Source organism: Bos indicus x Bos taurus, chromosome 24 (genome assembly GCF_003369695.1).
Source record: "Bos indicus x Bos taurus breed Angus x Brahman F1 hybrid chromosome 24, Bos_hybrid_MaternalHap_v2.0, whole genome shotgun sequence".
Taxonomy (NCBI): Eukaryota; Metazoa; Chordata; class Mammalia; order Artiodactyla; family Bovidae; genus Bos; species Bos indicus x Bos taurus.
This window is the reverse complement of record NC_040099.1, coordinates 34,806,446-34,830,575: the sequence shown is the minus strand read 5'-3', so window position 1 is coordinate 34,830,575 and position 24,130 is coordinate 34,806,446. Positions and strand designations below refer to the sequence as shown.

General features: G+C 35.8%; 2 protein-coding genes across 13 annotated transcripts in view; one reads left to right on the top strand and one right to left on the bottom strand.

The window, feature by feature from the left end:
* GREB1L (GREB1 like retinoic acid receptor coactivator) overlaps positions 1 to 3,840 on the top strand; it is a 245,688-nt gene extending 241,848 nt beyond the window's left edge. For all 8 annotated transcript variants that reach the window (XM_027526110.1, XM_027526109.1, XM_027526108.1 and 5 more), the window contains one exon: positions 35 to 3,840. In XM_027526110.1, coding sequence (XP_027381911.1) covers positions 35 to 198 — 164 coding nt within the window. In that variant the 3' untranslated portion in view covers positions 199 to 3,840. The remainder of the gene's footprint in view (positions 1 to 34) is intronic.
* Positions 3,841 to 5,683: 1,843 nt separating this feature from the next.
* The window catches only part of ESCO1 (establishment of sister chromatid cohesion N-acetyltransferase 1), a 44,579-nt gene continuing 26,132 nt past the window's right edge, over positions 5,684 to 24,130 (bottom strand). For 2 of the 5 annotated variants that reach the window (XR_003508401.1, XM_027525550.1), the window contains 6 exons: positions 22,515 to 22,646; positions 14,826 to 14,949; positions 14,176 to 14,265; positions 12,196 to 12,339; positions 9,371 to 9,558; positions 5,684 to 7,673 (listed from right to left, as the gene is read on the bottom strand). Coding sequence is in view for 3 of the 5 variants with exons in the window: in XM_027525550.1 (XP_027381351.1) it covers positions 7,526 to 7,673; positions 9,371 to 9,558; positions 12,196 to 12,339; positions 14,176 to 14,214 (519 nt within the window). In the remaining 2 variants the exon portion in view is untranslated. Of the gene's footprint in view, positions 7,674 to 9,370; positions 9,559 to 12,195; positions 12,340 to 14,175; positions 14,266 to 14,825; positions 14,950 to 22,514; positions 22,647 to 24,130 lie in introns of those variants that run through there. The other 3 variants (XM_027525547.1, XM_027525549.1, XR_003508400.1) reach the window with 2 other exon arrangements.

Sequence of the window (24,130 nt, the reverse complement as noted above, 5' to 3'; positions counted from 1 at the left end):
CCTGAGCCTGACACATCCCTGCTTTCTCCTGAAGGTGCTACCCTGTGTGTCATCTGCCAAGACAGAAGCTCCCTGCGCCAAACAATTGTCCGCTTGGAGCTGGAGGACGAGTGGCAGTTCCGCCTCCGGGACGAGTTCCAGACCGCCAACAGCAGCGACGACAAGCCGCTCTACTTTCTCACCGGACGTCATGTATGATCTTTTGAAGAGACCAAAACTAGCAAAGGGATGCCTAGATGTGGTGGGGCAGAAATAATGATTGGGGATTTAATTTTTTCCTTTAAAGTACAATCACTGTGGAGCAAAGTGCAACATGTATTTGTCTGTTCTCCAAAGAAACCCCCACCCCCAAATCTGACCCAGATCTCTGGGGGGCATCACTTCCTTTCACTTCCAGTTTCAGGACCTTAAATTCAGGTCAACTCCACCCTAGGTAGTTATGCAATTAACTCAAGATGTGGTCTGCCCACGGGAGCCTGAGGAGGAAATACTGTGGAGAAACCGCATGGACGCTGCGTTGTTTTTTCTACGATGCTCTGTCAGGGGGAAAACTGACTCTTGGCGTTAGCGAGCCTGAATGTGTTACGTGAGACTCACGCCATTGGTGTGGAATTAATTGAAGATTAACATTTGAGGCCTGAGCCCTCAGTTTCTCTTCAGATCTGTACTTTGGTACAGTATTACTCAGGGGTCTGAAATGATAGAATGTAGAAGATATTTGTATTTAAAAAAAAAAGTAGCCTTGTCTTTCTCTGTGCAGTGTTAGTTTATGATTTATAATCTTGTATGTATTGAAACTTTTGGCAAAATTTCCACAGGAGTTGAAAGTTTACTATTTAAACTGAACAAACACGTTAGTAAATGCAGAGCAGGCCTTGTGTGTATTTATGCAGCTTCTCCTGGCTCAAGTTCTTTTGCTTTATCCATTCTTTAAAAATGTTTCCAGTCTCTTAAGCACATCGTGAGAATATGAACAGTGATTAATCTTGTACAAGGAAAACCTGATTCAAAAGTTGAGCCAATTAAGAAGGTTTCAGCAGTCACCCCACACCCACTCCATTGGGTTGGAATTAAGCATTTGGCACCAGCAAAGCTAAATGTCAGGCAGGCTAAGCTTCTGTGTGGAGTGGAACTAGTTTGTTTCCTTTCAAAGACTAAAGCAGTTTCCTTTCAAAGATACACTGAATTAGCTGCCTTATACTGACAATACCACAGAAACTGCTGAAATGGGAAACAGAGCCATAGAGAGAGAGAGGCTGTTTTACTTAATTCTACCAGCGAGTGAGTGAGTGAGTGTGTGTGTGTGTAGTAAAAAAGAATTCCATTTAAGTCTTTTTGACTCAAAAATCAGCAGGGGATCTTTGTTCAGTATCAACAGCAGGAGGCATAAGTTTTATACAGACTTTTACCACATATTTTAATCAAAAACGGATTTCTAGAAAATGTTCTAGAACATACTAAGTTTATTGGAAGTTGATTCTTCCAAATTACTTCAATTCTCATTTATGGCTTGACATTTTTCTTATTAGCCCATATATCACTTTATCTCCACTTTACACAGCCATTTTTACTTGAATAGATGTCTTGTTTATGGCCAGAAACCACTGCAAGGGGCCTGCTAAGCCTGCGTTCACTCAGAACAGACAGTGTTACCTGACCAGCTTTACTAGTTTGTGATACGGAGTTTACAGAGAGTGAAAAGACAGAATGTACTAATCTGAAAATGATTTCAGATCTCTTGGTTTTAATAGCTATTTTTGTTTTATATATATCTTAAAATGAACAATTCCTTTTAAAAATTCCATTTTTAATTGATCTTTAAAGAGGACCTGCCTTATATATGCTTTAAAAATACTTGTTAATTTTACTTCAGCAGAACTTTTGGCAAAGAGGTACGTTCTGAAGCAGGCTGCTTTAGATATGGATGTATTTCATTGGTTTTGTTGAAAGGGCCTACTGCAGATGATATCAAGAAACCCACTGCTTGTGCAATATTCCAATATTTACTATATAGGGCAAATAAAATACTTGAAATAATCCTTAAACAGCTGTTCCTGGGGCAGATGGCCTCTCAGGGTTTCTTCTGGCTTTATGGCTTCAGTTTAAGGAAAAAAACTTTAAGTACTTATTTGAGCTGTGGAGACTCCATATTTATTAGGACTACACTCGGAAAAAGTCAGATGATTATGATCTCTTAAATTCTGTAACTCTGTGGAAGAGAAATGCCAGAATAAAGCCAAAAGACCATCACCCTGATGATGGAGAATTTAAACTGACCTGCCTATTCTTTTCAGTGTCTGTCTTACCAAGGCTTGGATCTTTTAAAATCACCTTATCAGTATAATTCTTTAGAGAATGTTAGGTCATTCTCCTTTAAGGATAAAATTGCACAAGCACAGACCACCATGATTTGGTTAATACAACCCCTGGTGTGTTCCACTTCAAGCCTCGCCAGCCCTTAGAATATCATGGTGGGAATGTGTTCACTTGGCCTGCAGAATAACTGACCTATAGACCTGTTAAACCCTGCCATATGTGAGGGTTCACACAGGTTAATACTGAATGTAAACTTACAATGAGAACTGCTGTATTCAGTTTTTTGGGTTGTAATTTATGCAATTGCTTCTTGTGATTTTTAGAAAAGGAGGCACCTGTGTTACTTTATTACTGTAAAGTTTCTTAACCAAAATTTGGTGAATTTCACTAGTCAGTCTACCTCACATTTTGTTTATGATTCTAAATTGTCTTGTGTTGACAGTACATTCTTGTCCTTTCATTTAATTTGGTGAATGTATTAAATTCTCTCCCATCCCCTAAGAAGAAAGTGTGTTTTCTTTACATTTTCTGGTATGTTCAAAATTGGAATGAGCTGGTTCTGCCAATGTCCGAGAAAGGCCACAAGTCCACATGTCATAAGTTGGATAACTCTAAGATTCTACTATTCTGGCTTAACAGTGCAAGAAAGTGCTGAGTAAGTATTTGTGGACTGAAAATCTATAGCTTATCCAAAGACGATACACACATATAAAGTACCTACACACCATGCCCACTTGCAGAGTGCCACATAATTATGAATAACAGATCTAGAAATGATTAAAGAAATGTTAGAAATATCCATGGTACATCCCTGATCTTTTGTTTTATAGATGGCAACTCTATTCATTTCCATGTCCCAAGAAGCAGACTTTGGGATGGTAGAATTGTGTAGTATAACCTAAGGTTACTCTCCATTTTATTTCTAAATTCTAATTTCACCAGCTTTAGAGAATTAACTTCTTATTCCAGGGGGGGCTTTCAGTTCTATTATATTGACAGTGCTAAAATAACCTTTGATATAGAACTGTAAAAACATTCTTTAGGGTCAGAGGTCCCTGGCTGTTGCCTCAGGAGGGCCAGTAACTATCTTAAGTCTACTGACAGATCCAGGAGCAAGTAGGACACTGCCCGTGTCCCACTACACACCCCACTGAGCTGCCCTGGAAAGACTACCAGCTGTGAAACTGCCTGCTGTAGCTTTGTATTCAACTGCAGAGAGCTGAACAATATCCAGAGAACACACATTCCTCAGGCTTGTCTCCAGTCATGGCCAAGAAGCTCATAAGCGCTCTCTGGGTCTAAGAGAATATTGATAAAACAATGACCCCCTGGCTTCCCTGAAAAAACAAAAAATCATCACTAAAGATGCAGGAAGGACCTCTGGGACCAAGGAAACACTGTAAATTCCTGTGTCTTAGCTGCCAAGTATTAAGCTGAGGAAAGAATCTATAGTTGACCCTTCAACAATACAGGTTTGAACTTCACAGGTGTACTTATAGACAATTTTTTTCAAAAAAAAAAAAAGAAAACAATGTACTACAGTAGTACACAATCCCTGGTGGGTTGACTCTACAAAGTGCTAATATAAAGAGCCGACTGTAAAGTTATACCTGATTCGCGACTACGTGTGGGGTTAGCACCCCAACCGCCCCGTTGTTCAGGTGTCAACTGTACTTCAGTGATTATGATAGCAAATGGAATAGGAATAGTTAGAAAAAGCAACAACAATTAAGTTTTCTTACCAATTCTTTGCTGTTCTAAGACAGAATCTTCCCTTGATCTGCTAGAAAGCCCAAGAATCATGAGAACAGGTAGAAGGCATATGTGTCTGCAGTCGCTACCCCAGAAATCGATTTAGCCACCTTCACAGCCAGTGAACTAACTACAGCCAGGAAGGAATGTGGCTGTGTTCCTACCAAGATGCCCTAGCTGGGCAGCCATGCAAACTAAGTGACAGTTAAAATATCAGTGTATATACGTCTGCTATATTTACTGTTCTTATGATAGTCATGATTTTAGTAGATATACAAGTTCACTATTGCACATTATAAACTGATAAAATACTGATTTTTCTAATGCTGACAAAATGAAATAAAACCATTGTATGTCCACATAAGCAAGAGCATAACGTATAAGATCGCAGGGTGTCTGACTATACTGGTGGGTCCTATAATGTCAATATACTAGACATTCAGCCCAACTATTCAAGGGTAGCTGAGAAAACATTTACAGGCACCTTTATATATTAGCAATTACAGAATCAATCTGTTGACGTTTGTGACCATTAGCGTTTACTCACTGTATCACTGGTACCTCCACAACTCCACGGAGACCATGATTCTGTTTCTGTCGTCACTCTTCAGTCTTCAGCGGTGCTGTGACAACGTCAACGGCTCTCAAGTCTTGGTTTCTACCACTTTCTTCTGGTTCTTCCCTTGCGTGTGCATTCTCACAAGTTCTTCAATAGTCTCTTCTACCCTCTAATTTTATAAACCCCAGGGTGGAGATCTCCTCTAAATCTTTAAATAACTAAATAAAATGGTTTAGTTCAAACTTTTCCCAAACTCTGTCTACATGTTCAGTTATATACACCAAATAGATATCTCCACTTGGAGATTCAGCAACCACCTTCAAACTGTGAGCAGAACCAAGCTCATCCTTTGCCACCTAATTCTCCAGTATGCTCTTCTCGGCCCAAAATCCACCTTCTCTGCTACCTAAACCAAAATTACCCAGATTCTCCTGTCATGATCTTTCTCTAGTCAGTTATCAACTCCATCAATTCTTCAATTTTAACTTTTCAGAGTTCATTTGTCTAATTTTCATCCACACATCATAGCTTTAGTTCAATTTGCGTATCTTTCACAAAGACTGCAACTGCTCCTATAAACTCGTCTAAATCTAGATTCCTCACCTGTAAACTCTACCTATGTGGCTGTCATAATTAAATAATGCATCACTAGGGCTTCCCTGGTAGCTCAGCTGGTACAGGATCTGCCTGCAGTGCAGGAGGCCCCAGTTCGATCCCTGGGTCAGGAAGATCCCCTGGAGAAGGGACAGGCTACTCACTCCAGTATTGTTGGGCTTCCCTGGTGGCTCAGATGGTAAAGAATCTGCCTGCAATGTGGGAGACTTGGGTTCGATCCCTGGGCTGGAAGATCCCCTGGAGGAGGGCATGGCAACCCACTCCAGTATTCTTGCCTGGAGAATCCCCATGGACAGAGGAGCCTGGTGGGCTACAGTCCGCAGGGTCGCAAAGAGTCAGACACGACTGAGTGATTTAAGCACAGCACAAACACAAAGTATGACACATGGCAAACACTCAAATGTTAAATATTATTAATAATTCTCTTCTTGGAGAAATAGCTAGAATGTAAAATTTATTTGAGGGGCTGTGTCTTTAATATAAACATGAAAAGAAACAATCTTCCTAGTAATGGTAACCTTTAAACCAACCAATAAATACAACCTACTTCCAAGTCCCTTTGAAACCCACCGAGTATGGCTCCCCAAAGCATCCTATTGCTTATATGGGATCTGGGCCTATGTTATGAGTTTAACAGTTACTAGAACATCTATGCTACACCTGAAGTTTTCATCCTATTTAAAAAAAATCATGGGTTCCCTGTCAGGCAAACACTGAGACCAGCGATGACTAGAAGAGTCTCAAGACCAAAGAGAAAAGCAGTGTCAAGAGTTGGACCATCATGATGAATGAGAAGAAACAGTCACACTGCCTTACCATTCCACCCTACTGACAGGTACAGAGCCTTACACCACTCAATTAATTTTAAAAGCACACATCTATGGGTGACAATGTGTGTGTGTGTATATATCACAATGATATATATCACATATCACAATATGTTGATCTTAATTTAAAAGTCTTAATTCTTAGCTGGTTTTAATGTCAGCTCATAACATTCACCTATATTAAATCATAGTGGTGTTTCATTCTTGGGCCATGGCTCTTTATTTCTCTGAAAGACCAGAAAATTCCCATGTTAGGATCCTATCTTTTGGAGATGTTACTGACATACAGATTCTGCAGCAAACTAGTGAAAACTACCTTTTCAAAAACCACTGTTTTAATCTTATTTCAAGGTAGCAAACCTAACAGACTTCCTGAAAAAGCACGGTAACAACATACCATTATCACATTTATCACTTAGAAAAAGCTATCAAGTATTTTATTATTTTATTCTACATTATATACAGGTCATAAAAGGCCACAGCAGTTTTTCAACATATAAACCCTTTAAAAGTAGAGGGCACTATGAAGGATAGACAAGTATCAAAATGAAGTCCAATAATGAGGGCATATACCCAGTGCAGTATTTCTGAGGAATAACAAAGCAGATACCAATTCATACATATTTAGCTTGCAACTATTCCACAGGTTTTTATAAACCTCTTTGGGATTGTGAATAGCCAAAGTGTGCCAAGTTGATGTTTATTTTAAAAAGTGAAACCAGAATGAACAAATAAATAAACTACAGGGCACCATTCTAACTCGAGTCATTCATAGTTCTCCAAGAAGGAAAGCTTCAATTCTTTTCCACCTTCTGCTTCTTGATGGCAGCAAGAAGCAGAAAAAGAGAAATAGAAGAACAAACTCAGTATTGCAAATTCTCTCTTGCTAAAGGAGCTTCGCTTTTTTTGTGATGATTCCCTTAAAGTAGGTATCAGACCCTTTAAGAATTAGTTTTGATTCCTAAACACATAACTCACACCCTTCTTGAATAATGATGTAAAAACATTGGTTTCCACTCTGTGAAAATACAATCTTTAAAACTATAACTGGTATCAGCAGATCAATATAAAAAAAATACAGTACCAAGCTACACTGGTATATTGCCACAATTAAGAACTTCAAGTTATACTTATCACTGAGACCATAGTCCTTGCATTAGTTTTCAGTCCACTATGAACAATTATCTGCTGCATGTAAACATGTCTAAATAACTATAGATAAAATACATCAATCATAAATTTCTGTAAAAGATAATAAAATATCTTCTTTAAAAAACAAAACAACAATAAGCAATTACTTCATTTTTTTTCCAATTTTATGAAAATGGAACAACCTTCTGGTTGTTGCCAGTCCTGAGTTCATTGTAATAAAAATGGCCCTAGTTCCTGGTTTAAGTCAACAACCAATCCATTCTCATCAGTAGATGTCTTCCGATGCTGTAGGCATGAGTTTATTTTAGGTGCTATTTTGTCCATTAATAAAATTATACACCAGAAACTGACCAGTGCCACAGTACTGGGTTGCAAACAGTTTCCCATCAGGAGTAGGGTCTGAGAAAGCAATTTCCTCTTTACTCAAGTATGAGCCATATATAAAGTTACTCCTGTTTGAAAAAAAAGGCGGGGGAGGGGGGGTGGAAGGTAAAAAAAAAAAAAAAGAAAATTAAATTATTTTTAACCATTAAAAGTGGAAAAAACCTGTCAAATAATGTTGTACACTTAAAAATAATTGTTTTGTAAAAGCAACAATGGTTATAAAAACATTTACCCAACATCTTTTCAGGATAAAAACACTCCAACAACTCTAAATAGAAGGAACTGATAAAGAGCATCAAAAGACATCAAAGTTAAGTTAAAAAAAAAAAGACTGAAAACTTCCTCAGAAATCAGGAACAGGGTAAGGCCATACTGCTCATACCTCGTCTATTATCAAGGACAATTAGACAAGCAAAAGAAATGAAAAACAACGAGGTTGGAAAGGAAGAAATAAAATTATCTTTTCACAGATGACATATCTTTTATATACAAAAATTATAAGGAATTCACAAAATAACAGATCTAATAAAACATGAGTTCAGCAAGTTTGCAAATTATAAAATCAATATTAAAAAATTAATTTTATTTCTATGACCAATTCAAAATGAAATTTAGAAAACAACACTGAAATACATACTAAATACTCAGTAATCTAAGTAAATACTTAGGATTAAATTTAACAAAGACATGTAAGACCTAAAAAATGAGAACCATAGAACACTGTTGAAAGAAATTAAAGGAGACCTTAGTAAATGGAAAGACATCCCATGATTATGAATCAGATGACTTAATATTGCTAAAATGGCATTACTCCTCAAATTGATCTATAGTTAGTGAGTTTTTCTGCACAAATTAACAAGCTGTTCCTAAAATTCATATGCAAATCCAAGAGATAAAAAAACAAACGTAATTTTCGGAATCTCTATCTCTTTGATTAAAAATCAAGCGAGTATTACTCAGCCATTAAAAAGAATACATTTGAATCAGTTCTAATGAGGTGGATGAAACTGGAGCCTATTATACAGAGTGAAGTAAGCCAGAAAGAAAAACACCAATACAGTATACTAATGCATATATATGGAATTTAGAAAGATGGTAACAATAACCCTGGTATACGAGACAGCAAAAGAGACATTGATGTATAGAACAGTCTCTTGGACTCTGTGGGAGAGGGAGAGGGTGGGATGATTTGGGAGAATGGCATTGAAATATGTATATATCATATATGAAACGAGTCGCCAGTCCAGATTCGATGCACGATACTGGATGCTTGGGGCTGGTGCACTGGGATGACCCAGAGGGATGGTATGGGGAGGGAGGAGGGAGGAGGATTCAGGATGGGGAACACATGTATACCTGTGGCAGATTCATTTCGATATATGGCAAAACCAATACAATATTGTAAAGTTAAAAAATAAAATAAAATTTAAAAAAAATTAAGCAATATATATATAACTTTGTATTTTCCAAGTCTCCTGTAAATGTGTTATCATACTTTCATACTTTAAAAAAAAGAAAAAGGAATAAAATCAAGAAAAACTATTGAGAGACTAAGATTATTTACAAATATTCTTAAAAATTTTCCTAAAAGCTAAACTCCCAAGAAATTTCCCATACTTCTTACATACTGACAATCTTATGCAAATTTTAAATTAATATAAATAAAGGTTATACATTTACGATGAACTAAATGTCAATCTTTATATAAAACTCTGCTTAAATGCTAAACTACTGATAATGACTTCAAGGATTACATCCAAGTTACCTTAGGCATTCAATCATGCGAGAAGCGATCTTCTTCCGACGCATCATGCTGAACACCCATATGCGGCTGATGCCACAGATTGCAGGCTCTGGCAATGTTGAGCAGCACCAGGCTTTTTGCCTTTCAAATCTGACCTTTTCTTCTTCTGACCTGATAACTGGAAGTTTTTCTTCTATAACTCTGTAGCCCTATATGCAGCAAAATTAAGGGGAAATTCATAGGTGATTTTTTTTTTTAATTGAAGTATAGTTGATTTACAATGTTGTGCTACTCTCTGCTATACAGCAAAGTGAGTCCATTATACACATAGAGACATTCTTGGGGGGGGGCCGGGCAGGGTGTTTAAAGTGAGACTATTATTAAGCAATTGTCTCATACTGACCTTTTGTGAGGTCATCACTACGTCCATCTGGCTTCTTAACAAACCATAGGAACCACTTCGCATTTTGCTCTCATTTTAGGAAATAAACAGACCTGGATCTACATTCTGTTCTAACTCACTTATTAGTTATGTGACCACGAGATGAAGTTACTTAATTTAGCTTTGGGATCCTTGTCTATAAACTGGAACTCTCCACCATCTCTTTCAGAGACTTGTGAGAGATTAAATAAGGAAATACAAAGCACCTGGCCATCACGGCTGGCACATAATAGGAAGTTAATGTTAATTTTCTCCACCTCCCATGTTCTAGGACCAGCGAAAGTACACGGGGTGAACTCAGCAGTCACAACTTTCTGTGATAGTTGTCATCGTTACAGGGTTCACAGCTGTGCAGAACTGGGAATCAGGATGGCAGAGGAATCAGAAGTTTAGGAAGGTCCTTTCCCTACACTCCTATCTCTTAAAAATAAAAAAAGTACTTTGAAAAACATACATCTCTTCTGCCAGTCTAGTGGTCAAAAAGGGATACCACCACCAGCCTTTCAACAGAATGAGGTACAAAAGTTAAAACAATTAGACAACAGAACTGAAAGTTAACAAAGAATAAACAAGCAAGTACTGCACGGCTATGTTCTAATATAAACACTGCGACAAGTCATTTTTGGAACTAGGTAGAATAGAAATTTAAAAAACCACAAGGTCCCTGGTAGTCTAGAGGTTAGGACTCAGTGCTTTCACTCCCATGGCCCAGACTTAATCCCTGGCCAGGGAACTGAGATGCCAGAAGCCACTCAGCAGGGCCCAAAACTCCCGCAACATGCGAGTTTATCAAAGAACACTCATTATAAACAACCAAACAAACAAACAAAAAAAAACACTGTAAGAAACAGTCAAAAAACAAGATAGATGTCTGCAATTTTTTTTGAATGCTTAGTCATTTGCCAAATAAACTTAAGAATACTCTATATAAAATTTGCAAATATCCTTATCACTCTGTGCAAATCTGACTTCAAATATCTTTTTCCCCTCCTCTAATTAACTTCGTTTCAATGATCAATTCTGTCTGAAGTTATGTCCCACATAAAAAGCGATACTTCCTTCAAGTGGGTACCTTACTATTAACCTTCTTCAGGAGTCATAAATCATGCTAGCTGGATTGAATTTAAGGGGGCCGAGTTGCTAAGGACAATCCTTAAACACACAACACAGTTATTCCATACACACAGGAAGCACTTTGACATATTGGTAAATCAAGCACAACATTGCTGATATCTTTTAAAAGTGGGACAATCAAGACTCAGAGACCTATCAAGCGGACAAATGATAAAGCAAAGAATAAATCTGGGGCAATGGAAAAAATAAAGCCACAAGATGTGCACTATGCAAAATTAACTCAATTATAGGATGTCAAGCTTCTATGACTTAGTCCTTTTATATCAAATTTATATCTCCAAACTACCTTGTCAGCTATTGATTTAAATTTGTGATTACCAATAGCAAAATTCATAAACTTACACAATTTCAAGTTGAATTTTTTTTTCAGATTGAATTTTTATGTAGCTTAACATATAGACATTAATCACACATATTTGTTTCAACTCTACACATTAGAAAATTTTATGATGAAGCATATATACTTACAGGCAACTATTAATATACTAAAAGACATCAACTAAACAAAAAGTCAAGTCCAATGCACACTGAATTCATGAGCAAGAACTCAGCTGAAAATAAGAGAATTCACAGGAGGTCTACCTCAAGGTGAGCATGATTAGGAAGTCCAAAATCTTCTGTTTTCTTAAACTGGTCAAACTTCGGACCATCCTATAATATTAACATACCAATTCTACTATAATTCTATTATTTGTTTACATTTGGCTCTTAAATACCAGCCAAGTCCTCATTAGAGCTCAACCAAAGAAGTGGTGACCTAATGCAGGGGTGGGAAATTTTTCATGAAGGGCCAGGAAGTAAGTATTTCAGGCTATGCAGCATAACTGGCCTCTTGCAACTACTTAATTCAATCTCTGTAGTGTGAAAGCAGCCACTGACAATATTTAAGCAAATCAACATAGCTATGTTACAATAAAATGTTGTAAAAAACAGGCTAGATTTTGCCTTCCGGACTATAATCTGGCAACCCTTGATTTATTTCAGTGCTGAAGGGGACTGAGACAGACATTTCATTAGTAGCCAACAAGGAAATTTCCGAAACAAAATTTAATAGTACTTTTGATTTGTAGAATTTTTAATCTTATACTTACTGACTTAAACAAATTCCCATGCAAGACAACTTCACTGTAGTAAAAAAAAATTATGCACAGGAATTCTCGCATTCATACTCTTCCTTACACAGAATGTTGAAAAATTTACCACGATGATGTTATTGCTATAACTCTTTAAATACTGAACTACATAGGATCATTCTTTAAAAGTCACTTACCCACTGGATATGTTCTGCAATTAGACAACCAACTACCTTTTTGTCATTAGAAATAAACAGAAGTGTTTTTGTTCTGGAATAGCACATGAGTGGAGCCTGCTGGAAACCTAAATCATTATCAACCATCTCTCTAATCTCGTCAACCTGCCAAATAAAGAAAAATTATTATTTTTTAAACAAAAGCATTTTATATATGTAAACATATGCTATTTCAGTTCAATAAATTGAGCATATTATTCCAAGCAGAACATCCTCTGAAGAGTGCTTCTGAATGACTATCCTGATCACTAAATGTTTTTCAAGCTCTGTGGACCAATCTGCAAAAGGAAGAAAGAATGGAGAGTAATGTCAAACCCAGTAGTCTGGGAACAAGACTGAGAGCTTCTCTGATAGGTAATAAGGACACTAAGGTTTCCCAGTGTAAGCATCACGGAATGGAGCACTGGAGAGAACTTCACTGGAACCTTAGCCAGGCAGGCCACATTGTTCTTCGCAAGCCTTAATTTGTACTCTCATCAGTGGAGTGGAAGTGAGCACAGAGAAAAGGCATAAATGTTTACTCCTTATCAAAAGTTTATAGGGCCAGATATTATGCAAAGCACTTTATGAATATTATCTAACTTAAATCCAACCCCTCTTACAGGCTGATAGTTTCTCACTTTGCGTATGGAAGAAATAAAATGCAGAGGTTAAATAACTTTCCCATGTCAGATATGGGACACTGGGAACAAAAGAGCTGGGGCTTCTGGGATTTGAACCCGTAACGCTCAAAGTGCTTCTACCACTCTACCTCCTAGAATTCTTGTCAAGGCCGAACAGAATAAGCTCAAACTTTTGTAGGTATTCAAAGTCAAGATTTTTACAGGCACTCAAACATCTGTTCCTTTGCCAGTTAAAAAAACAATCTGCAAATATTCAGTCCAATAAACATTCGTCTGTGACACTAAGTTTAAAATGCAAATGACACCTAAGGGGGTTAAGTATTCACACTTCCAAATTGCAGCATACCATGTAACACATTCCTTATTCAGTGATGAAAACCCAAGTCCTCTTAATCCTAGAAAAATATCCCACAATGCAACACTTGACTCAGTTCCTAAAGGCAAATGACTCACAATTCTTTGAATTTTAATTTTTAACCTATTATGGGTTGCTAACCAGTAACATACTGAACTGTAGGTTACTAACAACAAGGATATTAAGAAATTTACTCAGAATAAAATGACATCTATTAGTTTCAGTTTTATAAATTATGATTCAGATTTGTATTTTGATTCTTGAAATCACTTATATGGCATTTACTATGCCTTCTATATCATCACTCAAATTACTGATAATATGCAACAGTAATCAATCCACTGAAAATTCATTTCACATATGCTAGACAGTAGTCATGTGAGGATGTGAGAATTGGGCCATAAAGAGGGCTGAGCGCCAAAGAATTGATGCTTTCGAATTGTGGTGGTGGTGAAGACTCTTGAAGACTCCCTTGGACAACAAGGAGATCAAACCAGTCAATCCTAAAGGAAATAAGCCCTGAATATTCATTGGAAGGACTGATGCTTGAAGCTCCAATACTTTGGCCACCTGATGAGAAGAGCTGACTCATTGGAAAAGACCCTGATGCTGGGAAGGATTGAGAGCAGGAGAAGGTGGGGACAGAGGATGAAATGGTTGAATGGGTATCACTCACTCAATGGAGATGATTTTGAGCAAACTCCAGGAGATAGTGAAGTACCAGGAAATCTAGTGTGCTGCAGTCCATGGGGTCGCAAAGAGTCAGACAGGACTTAGAAAACCAACAACAACAAATGACACACTACAAAGTTAAAGCATTCGTTTTTCAGTTGGGTTGTGACTAAATGCTGATTTCTTGTTCTCAGAATGGGGTGTTTAAATGTGCTCTGCCAGCAATACATTATACTCTTAAAATGAGCTGCAAAATTATTCATTCTGTGTGAAATCTCACTGGAAATTTACCTTTTTCAGGGCATACTTTGGATCTTCAGGAAGAACCATTATTATCCTGCCATCAGGATATTCAGCTAGAATTCTTTCTTTTTTCCAACCCTAGATACATATAAAAAAAAAGAGAATAAAATTTATTTATCACATTTCATACATCATATTCATGTACAATAAGAAAAATACATCAATGTGTCTAAAAATTACAAACATGGAAAAGTATATATGCTCATTAATGTTTAAAAAGACATGATAAATCAGCTAACTTGTTAAGCACACACAGGTACAATGTAAGCTAATTTCTTTCTACTATTCATTCAGTGATCTAAGACCACAAAAGCATTTCTAAGATATCATTTTCCATTTTAAATTAATTTTGAAAATCACACAGCAAAAGCAAGCCCCTTAAAATCAGTGACTCCCAGAACCTAAAGGATAACTCTCCCAGTTTCTTGATAAGAGAATTAAAGTCTTAAATTTCTCTGGAACATGGTTACCTCCACAAACAAACACTCATGGTTTTATGTCTGGCATGCCAAAGACCTCCAGGAGGTTTTAAATGAACTGATTTGCATGCAGGAGCCCAATATGTAAGGAATAGTTTTTATTCTTATTGATCACAACTATCAAAAGTCACAAGAAGGATACTATAAAAATATAACTACCTTCTAAGAATCTAATAGGGAAGGAGAGGCTACGTTGTGTGTATCTGAAGTTAAACATACTCAAAAAAAGAGAGGTAATAAACTCTTCTTCAGATCCACACTCGTGGTGATTAATGAGCAGAACCTGCATGAAAAAAAAAACAAAACAAAAGCCACTTAAATCTAGTAAGATGGGACTGAACCAGAGGTTAAAACTAGGAGCTTTGAGGTTAAAAATAAGTACAGAAGGAATGAGCTTAACTGGTTGTTCCATTTGTCTTACCCAACCAACTTTAAATAAAAAGGTTTTTCAAGAAGCAATGTATTTATCTTAAAGAAAACCAGCATCTTTCTGAGATTTGTTTCAGAGTATTAAAGCTCAATGAAACCAAGAAAAAGGCAACAATATTTTTAAAAAACACTATGGCAGGTCTGAAAGGAGACTGATTTTCTTAAATGATCCAGAATGGTCTTTTGGGAAAGGGTGGTTTCTTAGTTGGGGACAAAAAGTCTAGTAACAAACTTGGTATAAACAACTGTTTGGATTAAAGTATTTAAAACCAGAATTTGTTTAAAGAATAGAGCACCCAAAAGTAAAGCAAATTCAGATGATTATTTTTAGGATGGTCATGTGTTCCCAAAATTTGAAAAGAAAAAAGGAGCAGAAACAATAGTCACAGAAGTCATTTTTTTCAAATCAGAAATGAAATCTGAATCATATCCAGACCTGAATACAGCTAAACGTATTGAAAAGGCATAAGAGATATCATCCTCTTTAAAAAACAAATTTACATTAATGTTATTTTGGGGAAAAGCTTTTAAAATAAATCTATTTTACATAAAATGAAAATGGAGACTTTTCATTTTAAAAACTAAGCTACAATTTCAATGAAGAGCTAGAATTTAACTAACTCCAACTTATAACAAAGTCATAGTTTCCTAAGCTGAATTATCTAAAAATAATTTGATAAGTTACATTCCTGTTGTCTTTAAAAATAACAATACTGGCCAACGTTATACTGTACCATTGGCACTAGATAAATTATTTTGCTTTACTGACTTTTTTGTACAAAATTTTCTCTTGAAACAAGTTGAGACTTGCATGTTCATACAGAAAATGTTTCACAATTGGATTTGATACAATTTCAAAAAATGTTTTAAACATGGTTGTTTTTTCATGTATGTGTATAAGCAGGAAGAACTACAAAGGGTAGAGTTATTGCTGCTTCAGTTTCTAATACCCATGAAGACAGCATATTTAAGAGAAAACTTTAAGAGTTCTGGATTAAAAGTTGGGGGTTAGTTCCCACTTCTTGGTAGTTACTAGCAATATAATCTTGGGCAAATCACTGCAATGCATTCTCTTTCCTGACCTAGGCTATGGACAAAACAGCTGTCATCTCCCACATCACTTAGTAGTTTAGAGAACTGCTTTAAGATGATTCCTCACACAGAGGAGCTATTCAGAAACTCTTAGGAACTTCCACTCTACCTTCTTAGTGGTGTCAAACTACAATCAATGTACTACTTTAAGAAAACACAATTAATAAAGGCCCAAAGTTACATGCAAAAATAAGTTCAAACCTTGGACAAGGCAAAGATGAAAGAACCAACGTGGCTAAAAACTGTCAAGTAAGATACTAAAGACATTTATATGCCTCAATTGCAGTTAACTCTTTCCTGGAGTCAATAACCACATGATCCTCCTATCTTTAGAGAATTTAGATGAGACAAAGTCTGTCTGCTGCTTGAAACTGAGGCAGAGGCTGTTTGCTGAAGGGTAAATGTGATTTAGAGGAATAACCAAATAGCCACAGCTTTCTCCAAAGATATAAATTTCAATGCAGTGCCTTGACACCTTTCACCTTTAGCTCTAAGATGTTACACACAGCCCTCTGCTAGCAAGTAGTATTTTCCAAATCCCATTCTTAAGTCACCTATCTGGCTGCTAAAAAGCAGAAAGCTTTACACTGCTAAAAAAAAAAAAAAAAAAGCTTTACACTGCTAATAGCAATCAATGATCTTTTTTTTTTTTTTTGCCCTTTGCTGTCCTAGTTATTCTAGACTTTAGAGTCTCAAGAATGGAAGGGGTTTTCCTCTTTGTCTATTTGAACAAGATTACAACTGAAAACAAAATACACTGGGTGGTAGATATATTGATGTGTATACAACTGTCAAAATTCATCAATCAAACATTTAAGATTTGTGTGTTAAAATTATATCCCAACTATAAAAGTTCCTACTAATCACTTCCATTAAAGGTTGAATGGAAATATTCATTAAAAAATACTCTGAGAAATAAAATCAGTAACTAGCTTTTCAAAAAGACTAGCAACAAATATGGCAAGGGAAAAAAAACCTAGAGGGAGAGTCTTTAGATTAAAAGATATTTAAGAGACATACCAACCAGTGCAATATATGGACCTTAATTCAAACAGTATAGAAAATTATGAGATATTTGGGGAGATTCTGAACCCTGAGGGAATAGCTGCTATTAAGGAATTAAAATTTAAAGGTGTGATTATACTCTTAAAATCTTGTTTATTGCTATGCTGAAGCTGAGTGAAAAATACATGGGAATTCGCTATTTGGTGATAGTGGGGGGAATGGGGACTGAACTCTATTTTGGAAAATTCAATCACCCAATTGTCAAAACTGTGCCAAAGGTCCAAGGCTTAAGCAAATACCATTTATTCAGAAGTGAAAAATGAATGTAAAATGAATCCAGTTGGCAGAGTGATTAGACCTGAGGGTGAGACAAGCATTGACTGCAATGGGGGCACAAAGGGGCTTTTGAGATACTAGTGGTGTTTCTTGTCATGTGGGTGTTCACTTTGCAAAAATACACCATTAAGCTGTGCACTCGTTCATTATTTGTGTACTTCTCTTTACAAGTTGTATTTCAATTAAAATTTTATTTAAATTACTAAAGGAATTTTAAAAACAGACAATTTTAGTTCAACAGCAAGACTAACAGTTGTTATTTGTTTAAATAAATATACTCCAAATACCATTTAAAAATTTTTTTAAATCTTTAGAAACAAAAGTAAATTAAAATTAGCTCATTCAAAATTCAGTCACATGCTCTTTTTGACAGTACCCATGGCACACAGCATAAAAAACTGCAGAAAAACTGCATAAGAGAAACAAATTAGACTCTTGAAATAGGTAAAAATATTTCTGTTGAAATGATTTTTAAAAGCAAACATGTACTTATGAATATTTTAAAAGTCAGTAAGACTGTACATACACCAAATTATAAACTAAGGTTATTTATGTGATTTAATTTTTTTCCTTTAGGCTTATCTGTATTTCCTGTTTTTTTCTACTTTAATAAAATGGTATAATAAAAGTATTAATATACCTTAACTACCCCCAAGCAGAAGGTTTTAACTTCATGTTTGGTTACTTTGCAAAAATAATTCTGTATTAACAACAATACTGTTAAAGATGTGTTTCCATGTTCTCTCCAGGCATACCACTTTTCCAGATCTCCGTGTGTTCACCAACCCAAAACCTCTCTGAACCCTGTCCTGGCTTTTTGAAGGTTTCACCAGAGGTGGGACTGATTAAATCATTGGCCACTGGTAACAGAATTCATTCTCCAGTGCCTATTCCCTCCTAGGATCACTGTGTAAGAACTGAAAGTTCCAACCCTCAGTAGCTGGCTCCCATCCTTAGGCTAGTTCCAAAGGTCATCTCATTAACATAACAAAACACATTGTATCCCATCTCTTAGGAAATTTCATAGCTTTTGGGAGCTGTGAGTCAGGAACTAAATAAATATTGTTTTTATAAGTCACAGTATCACAAGCAGTGAAGATTATCTGAGACTTTAGTTTGAAAGTGAGTGAGGTCAATTTATTTCTGAACTAAATTTAATTGTACACACAATGTAACTGCTGAAATTAAAATAAAATAATTAAAACCTAGTATCTTATATATGTTAATTTGTGGTAAAGAATCCGCCAGCAACGTGGGAGACATGGGTTCGATCCCTGGGATGGGAAGATCCTCTGGAGAAGGGAAAGGCTACCCACTACAGTATTCTGGCCTGGAGAATTCCAAGTGACTCTAGTCAACGGGGTCAAAAACACAACTGAGCGACTTTCACTTATGTTCAGCTAAAAAGACTTGAATGATACAATTGGTCTATTAAAGCATAATTAAGCACAATGCTTTCTGAAGCTAACCTTCAAATCTGTTAGCTGTATTTATTATCACTAGAGTATTTCAAGATACATGGTTTCCCATTTTGAATGACTTAACCACTAAAAGCAAGCCAACCTGTTTAAGTTAATCTTTCATAGTTTGAAAGAAGGTATTCAGAAAAACAAAAAGTCCCATGACAGTGGTTTTTCACTCATTGAGTAAGTCAGGAATAAAAGAATATACACAAGAATTTAAGTTTTACTTTAGAAAAATCAGATTCAATTCTAAAGATGCTTTAAAGACTTCATTCCGTAGGTATGCTATGACGGCAGGATCACCTCCAGTGATCTCTCATTCCCTGAAATATCTGAACTGAACAGAGGCTAGAATCCCTACTCTTCCACTAAAGCTATTTGTTTTGATAAATCTACTTGTAGCAGCACTAACTGAACTCCTTATGACAATTCAAATATTCTACCTCCACAGTGACATGTAGCATCTAGCAACATGTGACAACGGAGCACTGGCTGGTGTGAATGAGGACCTGCATTTCTCATTTTCGGAGGTCTGCTGTTACCAAACTGGATAGTGCAGCTATACAGCCAACTAGGGACTGGTCCAACCTTTCTTCAAAGCTTCTCTGGTCACCAAGACAGGAGAAACAACCTGTCTTCTGATCACTGCTCTACCAAAGTAATTATCATTTCTAAACTGAAAAGTTAATTTATAATAGTTAATATTGATTTATTGCTTTAATAGCTGTTTAAATCTTTTATTGTTAACTTTTCATTTCTTTCAGGCTTTGTTCCTAAATTTGCAGGCCAAGGGCATATCCAATACCCTGCATGTAAGGTCCTCCACAATGCATTCAGTCAGATAATCAATTCAAAGGAGGTTAAGGGAAAGACAGAGGTAAAGAAGGATTAAGTCAGGAGTTTTTCTGCAAAGAACCCAAATATTATTCCTCTTCTGCATTATTGAAAGTTTATAATAGAGCTGAATTTTGGATAGTTCCTTGCTTGGCAACAGGCTGAATGCTCTTGGGGGAGTTTTTCCTGTTTTCTCCTCACACCTTTAGGAAAACACTTCATGAAGGAAAACTGAAGGGAAGCTAGGTCTAAACCAGAATCCAGGATCCCTAGGAAGCTTTAAGAGGCTCCTTCCTAAACAGTTTCCAGTAAGTCATGTAAAATACATTTCCTCAAATGGGGTCAATGAGGCAGATGGAGTACAATGAAGGAATGCACAGAGAGCACTGTCATTCTTCCCCTCTACCCCAAGTCAAAGAGAATACGTAAGGGATAAAATATTTTAGTCAACCAAAAGCAGGTTCTGTGGCATCAATTTCTACTATGACTATATAACTTATATATTATTTTAATCTTTTGAAAAGAAGACTTCAGACATTTTTACCTGTCATAGATTATCATCATGAAATAATTATAAGAAAAAATTTCTACTGTCAAGAAAAACTGCTTATGTTGTAGACAGTGTTTGATTAAAATAAAACTTATTCTAATTTATTCTATTTTAAGCTGTACAGAATTAATTCTATATTAAGCAGTACAGAACTTTATTCCCAATCCCTGAACACTGCCCATTTAAAATTAAAAATATAAACAAAAGCCACAGTACAAAATGACTTCTTAGTTCTAAGTGCTTCTCTCCAAGAAACAGACACAACAGATAAACTGGCATTTAAAAAATTTAGATGTTTCATCAAACACTTACAAGTACTTAATGCAGAAGCACAACACTAGGTGCCAATACAAGATTCACGTAAGTGACAACCCAGAATCCAGAGCTGTGGTCACAGCAGAACATCTTTAATATGGGTGTGCTTTTTTATCCTCTCCATACACTAGAAAAGAATGCTACAAAGTTCTGGTGGAGTTTCTACCTTACAATCTACGTATATCTATGTTTGAAAACAACAAAAGGTAAGAACGTTAACTTTGATGTTAGCAAAGGATGGCCAACTGCTAAACTCAATTCCTTCTCTTGAGCTTATTTCGAAAGTAAATAAAATAACCTGTAGCTCTGTCCCATCAAGAAGGGGGAGAGTGGGGTCTGGGGCAGGAATCAGTCTTCCTTAAGTTGCCCTGCTGCTTTACGGACTTACAAGAGCCAGGATTTGTTAAGAAGGGATGCCTCCACCTTGTTCCATAAACTAATTTCCTTTGGTGTTGTGGAAGAGCAGAGTACATTATTTCCTGGTTGATTTCCTTACAGTTGGTCCCAGAAATTAAGAACTTCCCTTAAAATGAAGAACTAAGTCTTTTAAACCAAATTTCTTTATAATTTTTGGAAACTGGCTGCAAGAATCAAATAATGTAACTTGAGCAGAATACAATTCTACCAGATTGATGGATGTAAAATAGATAAGTATTTCTGCCCCAGAAGTATTCCATAATTTAGTTACCTGATAGGCCTATTTTTCTTTTCAAGTTGTAAGGATATTAACAGAGTCAAATTGGAAAAGGACAAATTTCAAATGATAAATAAATATCTAACTATAGATACTCTATATCCACATACCTTATATTTTATTTGGTTAAGTGGGAGGAGGGTGTGTGTGGGGAAAAGCAGATGGAATAAGGAATATAAAGGATCACCACAGCAGGGAACCAAAAAAGGAAAACCCCACCTATCTTGGGAAGAAGTAATTGAATAAATAAAACCACGAATATGAATTCTTCAACCAAAGATAAGGATACAAATTTAACTGAAGCCAATAAAGATCTTTTAAATCTAGTGCCTATATGAAATGAATTGGTGATCTCAGTTCAGATATCCTGGAGGTCTTATTAATGTGAGTGTACAGTACTGAAGGTAACATGTATAAAATAAATTCCATTTCAGATACGGGTAAACAGCAATTACATTAAATTACTATTTTCACAAGATATCTGAAATGGTTCAAAATTATTTAAAATTTTGCTATTTCCAAAAACAAATATTAAATAATACCCATTATGCCTCAACTGCATGTACATTAAAATATATATATACTAAAACATATTTACTTTGTGGGATTTTTTTTTTAAGTATACTACAAATTCTGAGGTTTTAGCCATCAAGAATTGTTCAACTTTAATAAGAAAAACTCTTATGTTAGCAAAGAGAAGTAAAGGAAATCCCCACACAATCTATTCAGTATAATATATACCACTATCAATCCCCCCAAAAAAGTTGTGTCAAGCTATTCTGAATACTAAACAGACTTATCAATATTAACAATTAAAATCAAAGGAAATTTAAAAAAATACTCAAGTTGAAGAGCATCACTTGTTAGAAGAGGTATAATAACACTTTAAAAATATAACAATTTAAAAATTAAGTTAAATTTAAAAATTTAAAAATCCCACAACATACACCAGCCGGAATGAATTGGCTGGGTTTTACGTTTGGCTGTTTTAAAATAAGCCTGTATATATACTACAGGGGCTTTGTATATGGTGCTATTTTCTAAAGACAAAATTTTTTCAATGACTTGAATCTGACAATTCATCTCTAATGATCTGATTCTGCATTTTAGAAGTCATGAATTCCACTTACCACGTATTTTACAGCACTTATAAACTGATTGTGGAAGAGCAGATGCTGTGTTTCATCCTCTGGATTTGAAGCAGTGTAAAGCATGCCACAAACATTACAGGAAACTGCTCCAAATCTTTTTTGTCCTGCATCCTATTTATAAAAAACAAACAGAAGGGTTTTTTTTTCCCCCACGAAAGAATAATTTGAGAATATCAGTCTCTAAAGTTATAATGTGAACATAGAGTGAGAAGTGTTTAAAACAACATTCCATGTTGATGACAAAAATGAAGATGCTAACTTTCGAAATCTGTATGTAATTTTATTAAGAATTGCTTTCCATTTTAGTAATCATTCACTCCACAGCACTTAATAACAACTGAAAAGAACTGAGAAAGTATCTTTAACACTACACTCAGTTCTAAAGCCTCAAATGGCAAATACTTATAAATGAGAACTAGTATGTATTTTGTACCTGTGATAATTCTACCATTGAAGTTTAGAAGAAATACTTCAGACTTTTTTTTATAATGTCTTAAGTCTTTTCTCTTTAATAGTTTTGTTCTAGTTATATTAAAAAAAAAAAAAAAGAGTATTTTGATGTCACCAGAAACTCTTGAGCAAAGGTAAAATTAAACATTCTCTATTTTCTTTATATCAAATAAGTATGAAAGACTGACTATAATCACCTGTACTCCAGTAATTCATACTTGTGCTGTAGCACAGTAACTGGTTACAAAAGGTTTTCTATACTTATCCTCATTTAAAAAGACAAATAACAGCAATATGACCTAACTTTAACATTAATTTTAAAAGCACAATTCCTCTTTTCTTGCTGCTCTGAAACTGGGAAATTTCAACTAATTACTGAAAAATACAAACAGAATCTAAGACAACTATATCCTAGTGCCTTACAGCTAGGGCCACAGAGCAAAAAGAAACCAAATGGTAAATGAAAGATTGCATATAAAACTAAAGGGAAGCTCATTCTAAAGACTGAAACTATTGACAAAATACTACCTGAAAATTCAGGGAGTTAAAAAAATTGCTTGAATTATGGTTAAGATACAAAACATTGTATTTACCATGTTAACCATTTTTAAGTGTACATTTCAGTAGTATTAAGTACACTCACACTGTTGTGCAACCAATCCACACAATTACTTTTATTTTGCAAAACTGAAACTCTAGGGACTTCCCTGGTGGTCCACTGGTTAAGACTCCACACCTCCACCTCTAGGGTCACAGGTCTGATCCCTAGTCAGGGAACTAAGATCCCACATGACGTGAGGAGTGGTCAAAAAACAAAACAAAACAAAAAACCCTGACACTCTATACCCACTAAACAGTTCCCCAATCCTCCTTCCTCCCCAGCTCCTGGAAACCATCATTCTGCTTTCTATCTCTATGAATTTGATTCTTTTAGGCACCTTTCATAAGTAGAATCATCTAGTATTTGTCATTTTATGACTGACATTTTACTTAGATAATGTCCTCAAGGTTCAATCATATTATAGTATGTGTCAGAATTCCCTTCCTTTTTAAGGCTGAATAATATTCCACCATCTACATACACATCACATTTTGTTCAGCCATCCACCCACTGGTGGACTCTTTAGTCGCTTCCACTCTCTAAT